General features: G+C 30.9%; 1 protein-coding gene across 1 annotated transcript in view; it reads left to right on the top strand.

Moving 5' to 3' along the window:
- Positions 1-11,123, top strand: part of LOC109211878 (ent-copalyl diphosphate synthase, chloroplastic-like) — a 22,387-nt gene extending 11,264 nt beyond the window's left edge. The window contains exons 2-14 of the mRNA XM_019375474.1: positions 292-389; positions 901-1,204; positions 1,350-1,533; positions 3,762-3,976; positions 4,776-4,896; positions 4,990-5,102; positions 5,935-6,161; positions 6,705-6,820; positions 8,400-8,498; positions 8,873-9,133; positions 9,838-9,949; positions 10,070-10,261; positions 10,814-11,123. Coding sequence (XP_019231019.1) covers positions 292-389; positions 901-1,204; positions 1,350-1,533; positions 3,762-3,976; positions 4,776-4,896; positions 4,990-5,102; positions 5,935-6,161; positions 6,705-6,820; positions 8,400-8,498; positions 8,873-9,133; positions 9,838-9,949; positions 10,070-10,261; positions 10,814-11,056 — 2,285 coding nt within the window. The 3' untranslated portion in view covers positions 11,057-11,123. The remainder of the gene's footprint in view (positions 1-291; positions 390-900; positions 1,205-1,349; positions 1,534-3,761; positions 3,977-4,775; positions 4,897-4,989; positions 5,103-5,934; positions 6,162-6,704; positions 6,821-8,399; positions 8,499-8,872; positions 9,134-9,837; positions 9,950-10,069; positions 10,262-10,813) is intronic.
- Positions 11,124-13,865: the final 2,742 nt, after the last annotated feature.

Below are 13,865 nucleotides of genomic sequence, written 5' to 3'. Positions count from 1 at the left end.
TTGGTTTGGTTGGGGTGGGGGGGGGCGTAATAACTTTTCAACTTTCTTTTAGTTATTCTTTTTCAACTGACAAGTACTACTCTTGTTACAAAAAATATTAGTAGAAGTTTAAGTACAAAACAATTACTTCTACAGATCAACAAGTACGTTTCAGTTCCAATCCGCAATGCGATGCGGTTTCAAGACCTTGCACACAAGGTATCGACTAGACTTTTTTTATCCCTTTCTTTTGTCTGTATTTTTATTGACAAAAACAATGACAGTATCGATTTGTTACAAACTAAAATGCAGAATACAAAGAGGTGTCCAAAAATGGTTTGCCAGTTATCAAATGGGACGACAACGTGGAGGAAGCAGACAGTACAAAAGAAGAAGAAGAAACACACGAGGTGGTTTGGCTAAGAAAAGAAAATCTTCTTGCTTCTTCTTTTCCCTTAAGTTTAAATTATGACGAGCCAAAAATTTATAAACGAGATTCAAGAAAATACTAAAATATCATTGTTGGGATGTGAATATGTGACATAAAGCAAATTTGAAATCTCATTACCGTTACACTAGTATATTCTCTTATGACAAAGAGATTGAATTATATCCCCTTCACTTCACCTAACTCCGCCCCTATATACTTTAATAGTTAGTGCAAAAGAATATTTACACTAGCTATCGTATAACCTATGAGATATTACATGTAACTATTTATAAAAAGTGAGATTAGAAGTGAAAGATAAAACAAGTTACCCGATAGTACAAATTATACATGTATGACATAAAAATTCTTTACGCTTTCGGCGTGCATAAGTTAAATTACATTCTACTTTGACTACATATATATATTCTTGAATATTTTTTTTTTTTTTTTTGGTTGACTGTTCTTAATTGAAAAATTATGTTACGTAAAAGGTGTACACATCAAGTAAGATAAAGGAACATATTGATGCGGTTCGGTTAATGCTGCAATCAATGGATGATGGGGAGATAAGTATATCAGCTTATGACACAGCTTGGGTTGCTCTCGTGAAAGACATGAATGGAAGTGATACTCCTCAATTCCCTTCAAGTCTTGAATGGATTGCCAACAATCAACTTGCTGATGGTTCGTGGGGTGACAAGTCCATCTTTTTGGCTCACGATCGTATCATCAACACATTGGCCTGTGTTATTGCTTTGAAATCTTGGAATTTGCACACTGACAAAAGAGAACTAGGTAATCATGTTTACGTAATCACTGCTTACTAGTTTATGACTTTATGTTATCATTCCCCATTATTATGCTCCATTATTTAATTAATCTATATGTTAGAAGTAATCATGTAGTATTGTCTTTTGCCTTTTCTTTTGTTTTTGAATAGGAATGTCGTTTATCAGAGAGAATTTAAGCAAGATTGGAGATGAAAATGCTGAGCATATGCCAATAGGATTTGAAGTGGCGTTTCCTTCACTAATTGAGATTGGAAAAAAGATAGGCATTCATATTCCGGATGATTCTCCTGTCTTGAGAGAGATGTATGCTAGAAGAAATCTAAAACTTACAAGGTATATATATATATATATATATATGTATATATATATAGAGTCAAGCACATCTTAAACCTACTACTTTTGAGCAGGAAAAATTTATTTATGTTTGCACTAAGCTAAGCAAATTAATCTTAGGAGATAATTAATTAAAGTGACATTTCGTCTCACTAAACATGAATAAGAGATATGAATACAAGTTTATGAAAATGTCATATATATCTTGCATTTATGAGTTCACTACATACAAGTATAGGTAAGTTTTTCCCTGACTTATCTCATCTTACCTTTCTCCTTTTCTTTGTCGAGAAAGAAACAAAGAACTCATTAGTCGAAATTCCTGTCGTTAAAATCTTTTATGTTTCCTATCATGAATAAATTTAATCTATAACTACACATATATGCTCTCTTCATCCCCTTTTATTTGACTTTCTTTTATTTATTCTCAGAAAAATCTACATATTTTCTTAATTATCTAAATGCACCAGTTCCATAAAACCATTAGTGTATATCATAGTACTAATGTCAATTTGACATCTAAGCGTATCTTATAGTAACCAATACTTTAACATATCTATACTATATTAAAATTAAAGCACGAAGGCCCTTAGCAAAATGTCGTTCGTCCTTTTTACCATTTAAAAACCAAATTCACATTGGGCAAATTTGTAATTTAATTATTTTTCTAATATTTAAGACTTTAAAATGGACTAAAATGTTGGTTATCAATTCTTTCGCCATTTGAATTAGGTAGTATTTCCTAATATTTAGAAATTTAAATTGATCCTACTTATACATTCTTACCTTATTAGACTTACGTGAAATACAAAAATAATTTTTTGTTATTCACTTTCAAATTACAAAAGAGAACTTTTTTTCCGTGGATCCTTGAACCCGTTATAATTTTTAGTTCCATTACGTTTAGAAATCTTTATATAATTTCTTTTCATCTTATGCTTTTTCCAAAGTACCACAAGATGGCCCCTTAATTCGTTTATTATTTCATTTTTTATTATTATCTATTTTTTTATAATTTAACGTTGCTATGTTATTTGGCCAAAAAGAGAATAATCACCGTAACTTAAATAAGAATAACAAAATACGATGGAACTTTATGTAAAAAATGGAAAATAAAGATTTATTACTCCCTCTGATCTATAATAAGTGACTTTTTGGCCTTTGATACATTCTTTAAGAAAATACCAACTCCTAAAAAAAAAGGTCTTTTGACTAAATTACCCTTAATTAAAATTTGCATAGTGTTAACTTGACACATTGAGATATGTAAATAAGGGCAACTTTTTTAAAAATAAAGTTGATTTCTTCTGGATTAGACATAATACTTATTTTGGACCAAAATAAAGAGGCCGAGAAGTCACTTATTATGGACGGGGGGAATATATAATAAATTTCTAAAGGATTATATTCTATATTTATTCTAAAATAAATAAAGTTGGAATAAATTTAAGTTTGATAACATAGATTTAGACTAATTGAATACGTTTATGAGAAGTTTTTTGCTTTATTGAGTTGGAGATATATGATCAATAATCATTATTTTCAAAAACTTATATGTTTTCTTAACTTTTATTTTACAACTTAAATACACTTTCAATATAAATATTTATGTGTTTTTTAATAAAATCTATGCTTATTCAGATAGGGACACCGCAAAGCGCGTACTCTAAGGCTAGTATATACTAATAATATAGATGGACTTTTTCACAATTAAATATTTTTAGAAGTATGATAAGTAAAATAAATTACATATTACAATGTGTTTAATTAAATGTTGCAATATTCAAATATGTTAGTCTACCTTTCTTTTGTGAATTATCCCAAAAATATTGTCTAGGTTCCTTGAAGAAAAGTTTGCTTTCTTTTACAGACCCTCGAGAGATCCAATGGCTCTACTTTTACACTTTTCAATAAAATTCTATATTTTATTGTGCTTTTCTCAACAATAAGAAAACCAAATATCTCCAATAAGTTTCTCAAGATATACTAATCATTCATATTTTCAATTCTTTGCCAAATGAACAATCAAATTAGGACGGACGAGGCTATTCCTCTTTCGCTTTAAATGCAATAAAAGCAGTGATTATTTTCTCCCTTTTCTTTAATTTATCGATAGGTTCTTGTATCTTTAGGCGATAGAAAGTGGAACTCCTTTTAATATTCCATGTTATATTTGATATACCATGGTATATATGTGAGTAATGATTAATTATGTGTGTGCGCAATAGGATACCAAAAGACACAATGCACAAAGTGCCTACAACGTTACTCCACAGTTTGGAAGGGATGCCAGATTTGGACTGGCAAAAGCTACTTCACTTGCAGTGCGCTGATGGGTCTTTCCTCTTTTCTCCATCCTCCACTGCCTTTGCACTTATGCAGACTCATGATACTAATTGTCTCAATTATCTCTCAAACACTGTTCAGAAATTCAATGGCGGAGGTACGTATTCAACCAAGTTTATCACGGTGACACCTTTTACCTCTGGAGCGAATTCAACGGGTTCTATTGATAATCTTTGCTAGAGCGCAAAATAGATCATATTCATTTTAGGACATTGACTCTAAATTTTGATTCGTCTCGATCATTTAGTATATTAACACTAAAAATCGGCAAAAGTCGGTCGGTATTTGAAAATATTTTCTTTTTTAATTTTTCTTTTACAAAAAAAACCGAATTCGATCCTTTCTTTTTGCGCCAAGATGTGAGAAATTATTTTTGCGTTCCGGGAAGTTTATTTTTCAAGATTGACCAACTTCGGCCGATTTTTTTAAAATAAATTAAATTTAATATTTTGAAAACTGACCGAAATTGGTCGGTTATCTCAGTCGGTCATTTTATTTTTATTTTTTTTAACGAAACCGACCAAAATCGATTGGTTATTTTTGCACAAAAATGCGATTAAAGAGTATAAATAAAATTAAAGAAAGTCTTAAACAAAAAAGCATCAATGATCTAGTGGTACAATAGTATCAGATGATGAATTTATTAATTATATAATTTAGAAAAACCAACGGAAGTGGATCGTTTTTTTGGTCGTCCTTTTTCTTTTGGATCGAGTGTGGAATTTAGTTGACCTATTGTATGAATTTGACCGCTACGAGTTGATCACTTTTCGATCATTTTTTGCCAATTAACAATTGACATCGGTAGATTTTGATCGAATTTTTAATAGTATTGTGCCTTTTCTTTTTGGTATCTGATGCTAAGTGAATGTTGGTTTTTTTGGCTAATCATTTAGTTCCGAATGTATATCCGGTGGACTTATTTGAGCACATTTGGATGGTTGATCGATTGGAAAGACTTGGAATTTCTCGGTATTTTAAGGCAGAAATTAAAGAATGTATTGGTTATGTCAATAGGTACATAAAAAGTACACCTACAACTATATTTGAGCAAGTTAAGAGAAATTTAAGGACTAGTATATATGATACATGACTACTGCTCATTTGCAGACATTGGACAAATAAAGGAATCTGCTGGGCTAGAAATTCCAGAATTCAAGATATTGATGATACGGCCATGGCTTTTAGACTTCTAAGGTTGCACGGCTACGTGGTTTCTGCTGGTTAGTACGTAGTTCATTAAAATTTGCATATGTCTCGTTCCCTTCATATAAAAAAATACTAGGGGATTGTTTTAGCAATAAGTTTAAGCAAACACGTCTCAATAAAATTCTTGGCATAAATCCATATTTTAATAAGGGGCCTTAATTTTTTCTTTTTTGTCTATAGTATAGTTATCTTGCAAAATATAGTATTAATATTACATTGATTTCTTTTTTTTTTTTCTTCTTTCTTTCTTTTTGTTTATAGTATAATTATCTTATAATATATAATATTAATATCCATATTGGTAAGAAAATTCAAGTTAATAAGATGTTAGCCAGTATTTACAATTCGTTACCTTGGATCTTATTGTAAAATATGTTATCAATATGAACATTTGAGTATCTTAATTCAAAGTTCTAAAATATTTCTATTGTTAAAAAATAGATAGTCTTTCTTTCCATTTATATGAGAATTTTGTATTTTTTTTTTATTTTTTCTTTTATAAACTTCAATATTGTCTAAGCTAAAATAAGATAGTAATTTGGTAGATTTCCTACTCTACTTTTCAGGTTATCAGTTCAAATTAATTTTTATCTCTAATTAGCTATTGTTCCAGATTTTTTTTATATAAAATGTATATATGTAACATAAGCTATCAGTTTGGCGAACAAAGTATATCTTTGGCCTAGGCCCTATATATGTGTTAGAAAGTCATCTAATCTATACGAATATTAAATTTCGAACTCCATTATATTAGCTTTGAGGTTGTTGTCTTAGAAATCAGCCATAAAATTCTGATCTAAACTAAAACTCCTTAGTAATGATGACGATATTTTTTTTTTCCAACAGACGTATTCAAAAACTTTGAGAGCAGGGGTGAATTTTTCTGCTTCGTGGGACAATCGAACCAAGCAGTGACTGGAATGTATAATCTGTTTAGGGCTTCCCAGTTGATGTTTCCTGGAGAGAAGATACTTGCTGATGCCAACAAGTTTTCCTCCAATTTTTTGCAAGAAAAACGATCTCAAAATCAGCTTCTAGACAAGTGGATCATCACCAAAGATCTTCCCGGAGAGGTAAACAATTAATATTGAGGGCCATTAAGTTTAGAAAATTTAATAGCTTCCAAAAAAACCAACAATATTAAAGAACATATTAACAATTTCAGAAATCAAACCAATTATCTATGAAAAACAAATTTAAAAAAAAAATCAAAATGTAGTATTTCACAAAAAATCAACATAAGTAAATATGCTCAAAAATCATTCTCCCCAAAGCTAATCCGAGTGCATGACGAGTGAGATTTGTCATAGTGGCTGAGTCTGTTGACCAATAGTTGATAATTAGTTGGATTTTCAAGTCACATGGAGAGTAAGTAGAAATACTATTAATCCTCCTGCATAACTTTTTAACAACATTAATTGTTTTTCAATTTTTTCAAAACTAGCTTTTTAGAGCTTAAGCCAATCCAAGCGCCCCTTGATTAAGTGGTTTCTCTTCGGTTTTCACTGGACAATTAATAATTGCTACTTTATCTAGAGAACTTCTTTTCACTCACACATTTTCTTCTTTTCTTTTCTTATTTTGTAATATAAATTTTTCTTTTATGTGTGTAACAGGTAGGCTATGCATTAGACATACCGTGGTATGCCAATTTGCCTCGGATAGAAACAAGGTTCTTTCTAGAACAATATGGTGGTGAAGACGATGTGTGGATTGGCAAAACCTTGTACAGGTACTTTTTGCAATTAATTTTTCTCAAATAAAAATAAAATTGCTTCGTTCTCACTTTTTTCCTTCATTTTTTTCTACTTCATTAATTTAAAAGGGTAAAATATACTTCTGATATTCTCTACACTTTTTTCTCTTTCTTCAAATAAAATTGTCTAACTACTTGCAAAAGTTGTGCTTTGTCTGCAGTCTTCATGATTGTTTTGTTTTGTTCTATCGGAAAATGAAATAAACTACTCTTCATTGTCTATTTAGTATGGTATTCTTTCCTTTAAGACTTGTCTAAAAAAGAAGATACATTTTTATACTTGACAAGTTTTTTAAATTTAAATTTCTTATTGTATCCTTAGTGATATACTTTATACGCATAAAAATATTATAAAATATTTAAAATCATACTAAGTGTTAAAAATACTTCTTTTATATTCCAAGATCTTTTTTTTTTCAATTCGATCAAACACCCTTGTATAAAAAGACGAAAGGAGTACTAAAACAGAGCGCCTGCAATAGAAAGTTGTCAGAAAACTAAGTATAGTGTTGTCCGCAAAGAGTACAACTAATAAGCTCTAGAAACCCTTTGTCTTTTTCGTGGAAACTAACCTACGACCATAATATTGTTCGGCGATGTTGAAGCAAGTTGTCAACCATGCGATAGTGATGTGCCTTTTTGGTGAATTAATGGTAACATCTTTATCATAACTCAATATTGGGCCTACACGTACCAATGAAATATCCTAATCAGCAGTTTATTTTATAATCATATGATATTTGGAATTCACTCGTCCAACTAATTCAAATTTATATCGCGTAGCGTGCATTTAAGGAGTGCCGTGCTCCATATTAGGAATTTCTCCAAAAGCATCTCAATAAAACTCGTGGCCTAAAGCCAAATTTTAATAAGTGGCCTTAATTTTTTATTTTTTGCCTATAGTATAGTTATCTTGCAAAATATAGTATTAATATTACATTGGTTTCTTTTTATTCTTTTTTTTTTGGTCTGTTTTATCTTATAAAATATAATATTAATATACACATTGATAACAAATTCAAGTTAATAAAATGTTAGCCATGTATTTACAATTTGTTACCGTGGATCTTATTGTAATAAACGTTATTTATCAATATGAAGATGTGAATATCTTAATTCAAAGTTCTAATATATTTTTATTGTTAAAAAATAGATAATGTTCTTTCTTTTTATATAAGGATTTTGTATTTTTTTTCTTTTTTCTATAAACTTCCTATGCGAAAATAAGATTGTAAATCCACAATTAAAAATATTTTTTGGGCCCCAAAATTTAGGAAGCTTAAAGCAAAGACTTTACTAGCCTCCCCTTGAGCCCTGAATTTTTCTAATCCTAGAACTTCATTTCAAGACCTTTAGTTAAATGTGAATGGACTTATTCGACCCTTACATCCCACGGTGGTTTTACTTTTGAGCTAGCAGTTTCCTACATTTGCAATAATGATAAATATTAGTATCTAGTAACCTGAAAAATAAAGCTTATTATTTTCTATAACAGATTAAGATAGTGTAAAAAATTTACGCTATAAATGCATATAAGTACTCCTTCACTTTTCAGGATGCCATTTGTCAACAATAATACCTATCTGGAGCTGGCAAAATTGGATTACAAAAATTGCCAAGCAGTGCATCAGCTTGAGTGGAGAAACATTCTCCAGTAAGTCTTACTTATATTGAGTGATCATGCACCTTCAATAGTGATCAGGTTTAGTTGTAAACTTGTAATAAGTTGATATGCATACAATTTCATTAATGAAGACGAAATGAACTGGTCACTAGGTAGCTAGTTCTCTTGAGGACGAAATTAACTGGTTACTAGGTAGCTAGATCTTCTTGATTCTTACCACAGGAAAATCTCGGATTTAGATCAATTGGCTCAGAATGAATATTATCTTTATATATGCATACATTTTAATTTTTTTCTTTTGCATATATCTGTATTCATAATTCGAGTAGAAAGCAACAGTTCAGCTGAACCCACCAAACCTACCTTGATTCTCCTATAATTCTTGCATGATTGCATGCACGCAGGTGGTACAGAGAGTGTGGATTAGGAAAGTTTGGATTGAGCGAAAGAAACCTATTGGTGACGTACTATTTGGCGGCGGGGTGTGTATTTGAACCAGAAAGGTACAAAGAGCGGCTGGTTTGGGCCAAAACCGCTGCTATTATGGAGACTATTAAACGCCACTTTGGCAGTTCCCAAATCTCCGGGGAACACAAGACAGCTTTTCGTCACGAATTCGCACATTGCAGCAGCAGCCACCTACACCGCCGGAACTCTAATACTAGGTGAAATTCATCGCTACGATGCCTAATTCCTACTAAAAATACAAAAAATATACGTATATCAGTTCATGCATGTATGCTATAGACAGTGGCGCACGCATGTTCTTTAATATGCAGTGTCACAATTTAAAGAAATCGACCAACTAATAAATTACTACAATGACAAGCATTGTCAATCATTTTCTATACGTATCCCCTTTAATTTATTTTCATTTTTCTTTTTAGTATCTAGTGAAAATTTTCGATGAACTGGTGCATACACCCCCCCCCCCCTCCTCCGGCTGTAGATATTTTTGGATATAGAATCTTCAAATATTTTTAGATAAAAATTTATATATTTAGAAACTATTAAAAAAATTACTACTATGAGTCACAATAGATTCTACTACAAAATATGGTCAAAGAAAGATTCTTTTGACTTTTCAAACAGAAATGTGTTACATAAAGTGGAACAACTTGGTTCCGGCATGTTTTTATTATATAGCACTTCTTTTTTTTTAGTTTTTTTCATATGTATACATAATTCCTGGTAAAAATAATTAAGGTGTTCAGTTTAATGCAAACCCGCTCTCAATTTGATTGTGGTCCTTAGGTTACTGTTCTAGACGTACTATTCATGTATTATTTACTAATAAAAAGGTGAACCGTTTATTTTCCTTCCAATTGTGTGAGCTACTTTTGTGTTGTTTTGAACTGGGGAATGGCAGGTGTAGGACAGGACAGAGACTCGTCGGGGCTCTACTTGGAACCCTAAACTATCTCTCACTGGAAGCATTGGTGACTCATAGCAGAGACATCCATCATCACTTGCGTCATGCTGTTAGTCCTACTTGCTATATTTTCTGTAGCAGTTCAATATTGAAATATATATGGTAAAATTCTTTACGACAAAGAAAACTTCAAAAAATATTGTTAATATAATGTCATGAACGTGTACAGTGGGAAAAGTGGCTGGTGATATTGGAAGATGGAGGCGAGGGAAAAGGAGATGCAGAACTCCTAATTCGTACGTTAAATCTCTGTGCCGGCATGTCTGATGAGCTATTGTTGTCGCATCCTATGTATCAAAAGCTCCTCAACATCTCCAATAATGTTTGCCACCGTCTCAGTCTTTTCCAGCTGCATTCTAAGGTTAGATGATAGTATGCTGCCAAATTTATTACTAGATCGTATAAATGTTGTTTAACTTATATGACCTACAATGTAAGAAATGTTTGCACTATTAGGTCCATGGGCGTGAGCAGGATTTTTAGTAAGTGGTGTCAACATTTAAAGAAGTAAACGAGTGAATATATTACTCTAACAACATTATATTTAAAAAAAAAAAAACAATTCAAGTATACTATTATAAATCTCCATCGACGAGTTTTCAATTTTTGAAATTTATCCATAATAGACTCATAAAGAACATTACTCTTATTAAATACTTCATTTTTAATCCAAAATAGACTCATTAGGTAATGAATCGACCTTTTTTTTAAAAAGGAAAGGAACCAGAGGTTCCAGCAGCAGCGCATTACCAGCACGCCAACAAAGCTCTAGCACTATTTCTTATAGTAGATACATTCTTAACGTGTATGCATGAGCATATCTTTAAGGAGGTAAAATGTGCATGTTGGGTTACAATTCGACGGGTTAAAGCTAGCCGAATTAATAAACGGGTTGGATATTATATTGGTACAGAATGCGGAGGATCAGAGGATTGAAAAGCAGCTGGAAATATCGACATGCATGGAGATAGAAGATGACATGCAACAACTAGCTGAACTCGTGCTATCCAAATATGATTGTTCAGATGAAGATCTAGATGCCAACATCAAGCAAACGTTCCTTAATGTAGCCAAGAGTTTCTATTATGCTGCTTATTGTAATCCAACAACAATCAATTTCCACATTGATAAAGTACTTTTTGAAAAAGTATTTTAATCATTCTAGTGTGTATCAAGTTTGTGTTGGTGCATTATTCTGATATTATATGTATTTCTGCACAAAAGACAATAGTAGGTATTAGAAGAAAAAAATGTAGATGTAGAAGAGTTTAACTTCTTTTTACTAAAAATGTTCATGAATTTTATATTATTTAGTCATTTAAAAAATAATTGCAGCTAACTATATACATAAAAAGTAGAATTGGTAACATGAAAGCTAAAACAAATTACTGATTTATAACAAGTTAAAATACATGAAATCACGAATTGTCAATTGGAACGTTGATATTACTAAAACAAGGTAAACTAATGGGCAAAAAGGAACAATATCTTTTGATCCAATATATCTCATTCAAAAAATAATGTTACCATACTTAAAGAGGTTTGTGATTCAACAAATTTGTGTTGTGGTACATTTGGGAAAGAACATTTGTGTTTGGATTCTTTTGCCAAAAAAGGTCCAACTCAAGTGAGGTGGATGGTAAAAGAGCTTGTCCCTCTAAGCCCATCTCATTCGAAAATGGCAGGCAAAGTGATCAGAAGATAGCACATCAAGATCAACCTCAGAGTGGAGATGAAATATATATAGATCAAAATATCAATCTTGTTTCCCGTTTGGGACAAGCAAGGGTCAATTAGACAAGACATATATATATATATATATATATATATATATATATATATATATATATATATATATATATATATATATATATATATATATAAAATCTTCCCCAACCACTTTGAATTTTGTATGCACCCTACTAGATACTATTATTAGTACTAGGGAATTTACCAACCTTTAAAAGTTTTCTTTTTTTCTCCAAACAACCTTTAAAATTTCGAAAAGAAAAAAAAGAACAAATCAACAATCAGATAATGGGGTATCTGCAATAAATAATTACAATGAAACTCCATAACTTTTTAAGTATATATTGTTTCAACAACTTCAAAATTTAGATGTATATAAAGCTGAGTATTCTCTTATTCTCGAGTTTCTGACGATAAAAAAAAAAAAAAGGAAAGAAGAGGATAAAGAATGGGAAAACGAAATGATGTTTGCCTTGAAAACGAAAAGAAGAGCCATTGGCGTGACTAGAAGGGCCACAAAATATTTTAAGAACAGATTCCCGACGAAGCATGAGAAAGTGCAAAGCAAAAGCAAAGTGAATTTTTGTAATATATGGTACATAAAAGCAAAGTGAATGGTCATGCTTTAATCTAGCATTCAAACACTTTAATTTTGTCAATACTCCATAGAGTCTTGATAAAAGAAGAGTATGCTTTTGTATAGAAGCCGAAAATAATAAATAATTAGCGTCTCTGGCTCCATAGCAAAGTGTTACACATCATGTACAAATATAACATGAATATGTATGTGACACGTAAAATAGAGGTGTCTTATTTTTATCAAATTATTAACTCATAAATACATTTTAACTCTTCATTCCTAATTTTCCGGCATCAACTGGCTATATATATATATATATATATATATATATATATATATATATATATATATATATATATATATATATTACGCCAGCATTGGTATTTATCTTTTTCGGCATTTTTCTCTTATATTTCTCTCAAAATATTTGCTGAAAAAATGAAGTCTCTCTATCAATTAGTGTCTACATTCATTGTTCAACTAGAATGGAAAGACATTTAAGAATATGGAGTCTCTCAATTTTTCAGTTCTTGCATTCCTGCAGAATTGTTCGTTTCCACAATTTAAGTTTCTATTAATATTTATAACTCCCATACCTCCCATATTCATAATATCCAAAATTAATTGTGTTATTTAGTGACATGATTATTCCTCTATCTATAATTATTTAATATCTATGTAGTATAAGTTTCATAAGCCACAATTCCATGAAATATCATGTTAGCACTATCTTCCATGACATATTTGTCTGCAAAGTTGTAAAATCAGAAAACCATATTGAATCAATTGGTAAATACATGAAGATTTACTCTTGCATGTGGATTTCTTTTTGACTCTTACTTTCTTTTTGTTCTTATTTTGCTAGATTTTGCAGTTTCTTCTCCATATGTGACTTGGAAATTTGGCAATTGTGCCTATTGGAATTATTTATCCCTTAGGTGTTTTGACTGAGAAATTTGGCAAGAGCTAAATATTATGAATGTATGCATAATAATAATAGCATGCTGACTTAATATAATTTTGGGCCTTTTTAACAAATGACTTCTACGGTCCCACCTATATAGTTTAATTTTAACTATTACTTTTTAAATTACTTTTGTTCTTAGATAGCAAAACATTAGCAGATTAGTTGATCTTGGGGAGCAAAAACACGTGTTAGATTAGAAGGCATAAAATTTATGGTCTAAAATCAAAATTATTCGAGTTATTTGTCATGAATGAGGAGTTAAGATGATGCCCGGATGGTTTTGGAAGTCTTAAACATTATGCAACAGTTCTATTTCTTGTATATTCATACGTTTATATTATCTTGGCCAAACTTTTCAATTAATTTGATCTTCCAGGTTTACTTATATTTTCTGAATATGGTTCTTTTCTCCTGTTAATTAGGAATCAAGTCACCAATAAAATTGGAAAGGCACTTCTAGCATTGCTACTAAAAGTAGAAATTTGTTCCGGTCACGATCCGAAATTCCCACCCTCGGGACCGTGATGGCGCCTAACATCATACTTGCTAGGCAAGCCAACATCAGAGTGTTATTAACCAATTTCCTTTACGTTTTAGTGATTAAGAGTAAACAAACTAAAACAAGTAGAAATTATTGCGTAGTAAACAACCTCTTTATATATATATATA

The sequence above is a fragment of the Nicotiana attenuata genome, unplaced genomic scaffold (genome assembly GCF_001879085.1).
Source record: "Nicotiana attenuata strain UT unplaced genomic scaffold, NIATTr2, whole genome shotgun sequence".
Lineage (NCBI taxonomy): Eukaryota > Viridiplantae > Streptophyta > Magnoliopsida > Solanales > Solanaceae > Nicotiana > Nicotiana attenuata.
This window is presented reverse-complemented; position numbering and strand designations above follow the sequence as displayed.